This window comes from Adiantum capillus-veneris, chromosome 9 (assembly GCF_014529385.1).
Source record: "Adiantum capillus-veneris isolate H3 chromosome 9, ASM1452938v2, whole genome shotgun sequence".
Classification (NCBI taxonomy): Eukaryota; Viridiplantae; Streptophyta; class Polypodiopsida; order Polypodiales; family Pteridaceae; genus Adiantum; species Adiantum capillus-veneris.
Genome location: NC_140939.1, coordinates 142,038,314 through 142,045,657, shown reverse-complemented (window position 1 = coordinate 142,045,657; position 7,344 = coordinate 142,038,314). Strand labels below are relative to the sequence as shown.

At 39.2% G+C, this 7,344-nt stretch overlaps 1 protein-coding gene across 1 annotated transcript; it reads left to right on the top strand.

Annotated features, from left to right (window-relative positions):
- Positions 1-440: 440 nt before the first annotated feature.
- LOC147451287 (uncharacterized) lies at positions 441-3,838 on the top strand. Its single transcript, XM_086520896.1, has 3 exons — positions 441-848; positions 923-1,084; positions 3,461-3,838. Exons 1-3 carry the CDS (start codon positions 555-557, stop codon positions 3,686-3,688), a joined length of 684 nt encoding a protein of 227 aa, XP_086377022.1. The 5' UTR covers positions 441-554; the 3' UTR covers positions 3,689-3,838.
- The last annotated feature ends 3,506 nt before the right edge of the window (positions 3,839-7,344 follow it).

Genomic DNA, 7,344 nt, shown 5'->3' with positions numbered 1-7,344 from the left:
CAATCATCGTATATATATGTCAAATAGACATGCATTTCTTTTCTCACAGTTTGGCAATTCAACATGCTATTATTGGTGCCTATCAATTGGTTCTACACATTTTCTCGTGTCACCATAACAAAACCCAAGACGACAACAATCACAACCAAATGACCAAGTGACCAGCTAGGCTCCAAAATCTATTAAATTATATTGTACCGCAAAGGCCCACCAACCAAGACTAGTTCTAGAGTAAAGTATTCAGAGATACATCGCCCTTGACGCTTAAGGCTGGCATCACCCATTAGTCTGAACTTTGACCGTTGACGTTTCTCTTGTGATGGGTTCATTTGACTTTATGAAGGGAGGAGGCGGACTGAGGCGGGCGGAGAGAAGGAGAAAGACGGGACAGATCACAGGCATTGACCCAGACAAAAGAAGAAACAATTTAAGAGACCCAAAACGTGATAGTTAGACACAGAGAGAGAGAGAGAGAGAGAGAGAGAGAGAGAGAGAGACATATTTGACGAGGACTCAGGAGGAGGAGGAGGAGGAGATCAGACAGATCAGAGGAGATGGCTGAGGTGAAGAACGAGGGGGAGCTGGTGGTGGCGATCCCTCTGTATCACCGCTTCACAGCGCTGGACGGAGTGGGGCCGTATGAGCTGCTCCATGCCGTGCCGGGCGTGACGGTGCTCTTCGTAAGCGCCCAGGCGGGCGAGGCCGTGACTGCGGACCTGGGCATGCTGCATCTGCTGTCAACAGCTTCATTTCAGGACCTCCCGCGCCCGGACATCATCGTGGTGCCGGGCGGCCCCGGTACTCATGGCGCTCTTCAGGATCCCGTCTTCATGGACTGGCTCAAGAAGGTCGGTCTCTCTCTCTCTCTCTCTCTCTCACACACACACACACACACACACCCCTTTCTCTCTCATGCATGCAGGCCCATGAGACCAGCTCTTACACAACCTCCGTCTGCTCGGGCTCGTTGGCTCTGGCCGCTGCTGGCCTCTTGCAGGGCTTGGAGGCAACTTCACACTGGTCTTGCTACGAGGACTTGGCCAAGCTTGGAGCCGTTCCCACCGACAAGCGAGTGGTGCAGCAGGTACTTTTAATGTCCATTCAAGGTCTCCTTTATTTTATTTGTTTTGTCTTTTTTGGTTTTAAATAAGACGAATGCTCGAAAACTATCCATTACATGTCCAATTCACATTTGCATAGGCTCACTTTTACATGATTTTGGATAACTTGTGCATTTCAATCTTCATTGTGTGATTCATGGCTCACAAGGAAATTAAAAGGTATTCCTAATGGTTTTAAAAAAATTAAAAGGAAATCATACTTCAAAGATTTTCTCAATAACAACAAAAACGATGCGTTAGTTTATAACATGCAGCAACAATCAATGATAAAGTACGTAGATTTGTAACAATATCAGTTGGATGTGAGAAAGACAGATACAACATATATATACATATATATATATATATATACATACATAGAGAGAGAGAGAGAGAGAGAGAGAGAGAGAGAGAGAGAGCAAGGACACTTGAAAGAGAAAAAAACATTAAAAAAAAAATAAAAGAGAAGAGAAATACAAATGTCAACCACCTCTTTATATGGACACAAAAGGTCTTTTGACTTTCCACCTCCGTATGTCTTTCTACTTTTCACCCTCATCTTTTTTTTCATTTCTTAAACTTGCCGTTCACTTATGTACTTAATACGTTTTAAAAGTTTTTTTATTTTCTCGAGATTAGGGAGACTTAATGGTTCTTATGATTAAATAATCTTACATGCATAGGAAAAATTCACTTAAAAACAATACATAGTGTAGATTTTTAAAAAAACAATGGATTTATGTTTTTAGTGACTTTACCCTACGAGGTAACGTATTTAGGGCAAGTATACTAGCAATATAGCTCCGCATTAGAAGCCCTTTATTTGTGACATATCAAAAGAGTCCATGTTAAATGTTTGACATTGGAGGACATTTTTGGATTGTATTGTGTCTCACAATGCTACGTTGATTTGAAAGCAAGCTAGTGCATAGATTTCTCTTCCAATTTGGTATTAAAAGCTTACAAAGACACAATAGCTCAATCTTTGGAGAGTGGAGACTCCATCTAGAACTTATATTCCAATTGGATGCAAATTCAGCAAGGTCATCTAGAATGTGAGAAACCTTAAGCTTGGATACCAGCCTAGTACTTTTGACCTTTAGTCTTTGGGCCCCATAGTATTGCCTGGGCATCCTAATAATCCAATATCACTTGCTTTTATTCATGATTTCAAAACAGAGAGTATTGTTTTATCAAACACCAAGAGATTCAAAACACAATCTCTTTTGAAGCTTGAATCTAGGGGCACTTAGGAATTTTATGTGGGTCCTTCCAAGTAACTATAAATATCGATAATCAACTTATATTTCATGGTTTACTATGTTTCAAAACGTTATTTGTGGGCTATAGGATAAAGGAGCCACATTAGAGACACCAACATGAAAAGTGGTGGTTTAAAACGGGAAAGGGGGGGGGGGGGGGGGGGGGTGTTTGTGGTGGTTTGCATTTCTAATCATCTTTGGATTTGGACATTACATCAAGCTCCTTGTGAAAGTTCCTTATGAAACGATGCATCAAATGATACCAAGACTAATTTCGTCTTAGTGCTCTTGTATAGAAAATTCATTTTTTGAGGCTTCTTGAAGGTTTAGAGACACCCAAACCCAGTAATGATCCAATTTTTAACAAATAATAAGAGGAAACGGAAGCAAGATTCCAAGCATATTTCATAATTTTGAGTCTCTAAATTGGGGATGTATTTGTTTCCCCAATTTAGAGTCCTCTACCCTAGTTTAATCACATTGTGATTTTCTCTTTTCCAAAACTATATATACACCCTCTAAATCATGTGCCAAGGATCATTAAAAAAAACCTCCACTTTTTATATATTTTTACTATTAAATACCCATATTATGTAATAAAAGTATACTTTATGCATCAAAATTTTTATTATTTCAAACAAACCCCCTTATTGATGAATGTTTTATGTAACTTTATAAGAAACAATTAACCTTTATGTTGAACTCACTTGATATCTTACATATTTTTTAGTGCCCTCCGAAAAGTGGTAGGCAGTTACGTACAATGTTTGATAGAAGGCGGCATCACCCACTTGTCTCTTTCGCTCTCTCCCCATCATATGGAACTACTTCTCTTCATGCTATCATCACACTCTCTTTGAGGAAACTACATTCTTACAATTCCATCAACTCATGCAAAACACACTATACACGCATGCGCACACACACACACACACACTACTTTTGAGCATACTTAGGCTAATATGTTTCCAAGATTTGAAGGAGTGTGAAAAATTTAAAACCTTTTGACTTGATTGAGCATCGAAATATTCTCCAACAATGGGTGTGGCATTTTTCTTTCTCATTTTAATTAGTCACATTCCCTTTTTTGTGTTATAGGGAAAGATTATCACCTCTGCCGGTGTGTCCTCTGGCATTGACATGGCCCTACATCTTATCGCTCTTCTTAAAGGAGAGGAGATGGCAAAGATGGTTCAACTACTTGTGGAGTATGATCCTCAACCTCCTTATGATGCAGGTTCTCCAAAAAAGGCAGGTGAAGCACTCATGGCAAAGACTCAAGAGCTTGCTAAGAGGTTTGGCAATGCACTTCCTCCTCCCAAATAAAAGACAACACTACTTCTTGGGTATCAATGTATCCCCAATCCATTGTACCTAATCAACATGTTCTATAGTTTGAGTGGGTCAACATGATTTTTTGTATTTTTTATCTTCATCTCATGTTATCTTTAATCTAAAGAATAATGGATATTGTTCAATACTCTCTCTCTCTCTCTCTCTCTCTCTCTCTCTCTCTCTCTCTCTCTCTCTCAAGCGCAAGCGTGCGCGCGCACACACACACACACACACACACACACACACTGGCTCAAGAAAACATAGGTTCCTCAAAAAATGGCCCGCATAATCTACATTTATGTAACCAACAATAGATGCATGGATATTACCAAAGCATAAACACCTTCTTTTTGTACCCTTCTTCAAGTATCTAAGGATATGTATCATCGCTATTCAATGCTTCTTTCCAGGATTAGCCATATATTCACTAACTGCTCCCATTGCAAAAGCAATGTCTGGCCTCGTAGCTACCATAGCACACGTAGGACTCACTATAGCGAAAGAATATGTCACACTTGCAATTTCTTCTCTCTCAACATCTAATTTGGGAGAATCTTCTTTGCTAAGTTTCAAATATGGCAATAGTGAGGTACTCATTGTCTTCCCCCTTGCATATTGAAATGTTGCAAGACCTTATGGATATGGGATTTTTTAGATAGCTCAAGAATTCCCTTTTTTCTATCTCTCTTGATATGCATGCCAAGAAAACATTTCTTCCCCCTTGCATATTGAAATGTTGTAAGACCTTATGGATATGGGATTTCTAAGATAACTCAAGAATTCCCTTTTTTTCTATCTCTCTTTATATGTGTAATGGAAATGGCCTATGAACTTTGAGAATAGTGGAATTAAGAGAATCAGAGTGAGCATTTTTGTGAAATTACTTTGAGAACATAGAGGGTGAACTTAATTTATGGTAGCAACATGAACATAGTACTTAATTAACTTGGCATGAACAATATTTTTGCAAGAGAGAGAGTATTAGAGAACATGACAATAGTTGAGGATCGGATTTACTTGGAGATGGTCCCCCCTCCAAAAGATGTTTGTATTATAGATTCTCCCATCAAGAGAGACTTGTTACAATACAATCTTTGTGTTCCTTGTGACCTTTGTGATGCTATGAAGATGGAAAGCTTCATGCATCACGAGCTTAACATAAACTTTTTAAAAAGCATGAACTATCCCAAGCCTCAGTCCCAAGGCCTCAAACACCTTCAAAGGTGGAGAGAGCTAGCGGGGAATGAGGGTAGGGAAGAGGAAGAAGAATCCATAGGAGAAAGAAATAGTTCCTTACTTATCATCACTCTTCTTGCTTAGCATAGCATAATAGCATAGTAATGAAGATGAAGAAGATGGCAAGCTTAAGCATTGAAGCATGGCTCTTGGTTGGATTTTTATTCCATAGCCAAAAGTGTTGGTGTAAGCTCTCCACTTCTCAACAAGCTTGGAGAAGGAGATGGAGCTCTTGCACTTTGCACTCCACACAATGAGAGAACTTGTGTGTGTGTGTGGGAGAGTATACCCCCCTCTCATGCTTGGTCCACACCTCTCTCTCTCTCTCTCTCTCTCTCTCTCTCTCGTATTATTTTATTATTTCATTTGAACATGTGTCATCTTTTTCCTCTTCGAGAGAAAGAACTTAATTATTTATTTTTATGTATCTAAATTTTCAATGGAATCCTTTAAAACCTATCCAATAGCATTCAAGCACATCATGAGAACCACATGTGGAGGATCATTTGAACATGTGTCTTTTATCCTTATTAATTCATTTGGTTGAAGGGATTACTTCAAGGACTCAGACTTTTCGCTAATCGTGGGATAAAACACCAATGTACAATGCCTTATACACCTCAGCAAAATGGTGTTGCTGAGAGGAAAAACAAGTCACTTACAGAAATGACATGGTGTATGGTCAAAAGTCAAGCTTTGCCGCATTCGTTTTGGCTTGAGGCCATCATGTGTGCCAATTATGTACTAAATAGGTGTCCTACAAAAGCTTTGCATTCTATTACTCCATATGAAGCATGGCATGATAGAAAGCCTTCTATTGATCACATGTGTGTTTTTGGCTGTTTCGCATATGCTTTGGTGCCACAAACACAACGCAAAAAATTGGATGATAAGGCTGTCAAACGTATTTTTGTTGGTTATAGTGTTGAAAGCAAAGGTTGCAGCTTGTATCATCCGCAAACAAAGAATATCTTGATCACTGGATGTTGTGTTTGTGGAAGATTCTGTTCAACCCTTGTTGTCATGTACTAGAGACAGTAATGTAAGCTCACAGGACATTTATGACACTTTGTTGCCTCTTTTCAGTGGTGGAAGTTCAAATGTCAATTCCAATGAGGCAAATGTACAGCCTATGGGGGTTCTGAAAATGTTACAAATTAACCTATTACTGATGTAGATGTACATGATGTACTTGATGCGGAAAGGGATAAGAATGAGCAAGCTAGAGGTATGCCTAAATGGACGGTGCATACTTTATGTGATAGTAAATTGGATGTACCTTTGTCTAGTCGTACTTGTTCTGGTTCTTGCCATGCATCTTACGCATCAGATTGTTATGCTTTGGCTGAGTCTAGCTTACATGATGTTGAGGAACCTCTATCTTTTGATGAAGCACAGAATTCAAAAAATTGGATGGCTTCCATGCAATCAAAATATGATGCACTTATAGAAAATTACACATGGACTTTGTGTGATTTGCCTCCTGGAAAAAAGGCCATTAGTACAAAAGGGGTTTTACAAGTTGAAACGCAAGGCGAATGGTGAGATTAATCACCATAAGGCTCGAGTTGTTGCAAAAGGTTATGTACAGCAAAAAGAAATAGATTATGAAGAGACTTTTTCTCCCACTTTTTGTATGACTATTGTGCATTTTCTATGTGCATGGGCAGCTCATTTTTTGGTTGGGATGTACATCAATGAGACATTATTTCTACTTTCTTGAATGGTGACATATGTAACGCAGCCTCATAGTTTTGTCAAGAAAGGACAAGAGGATAAAGTATGCAAATGTAAGAAAGCTTTGTATGGATTGAAGCAATGTCCTTGTGCTTGGGATGAAAAGATTGACACTCATTTGATCAAACAAGGCTTTCATATCAGTCCAACAGAAAGCACATTGTATGTAAAGCATGAGGGTGATGTACTTCTCATTGTGATTCTCTACGTGGATGATTTGCTGATCACTGGACCAAATGAGAAACATAAGGATGATTTGAATGCTACTTTCAAGATGAAAGATTTGGGGCTGTTGCATCATTAGTTGGGTATACAGTTTAAGCACTGTGATGGTGGTATTTTCTTGTGTCAGAAAAGTTACATAGAGACATTGTTACGTAAGTTTGGACTTGAGGATTGCAAACCTATTGCCACTCCCGTGGAAACAAGTTTGAAATTGAGTTTTCATGATACTAGTGATCATGCAGATGCTACTCTTTACCAAACTACTATTTGATGCCTCATTTATGTATGCAACACGAGGTCGGATACTCAGTTTGCAGTCTCACAGGTCAGCAAATTTACGCAAAGCCCAGGGTCTAAGCATTGGCAGACTGTCAATAGGATTTTCCGCTACTTGAGTGGCACTTTACATCTTGGCTTCTTTTATCCCAAGGGGGATCATTTTTGCCAGA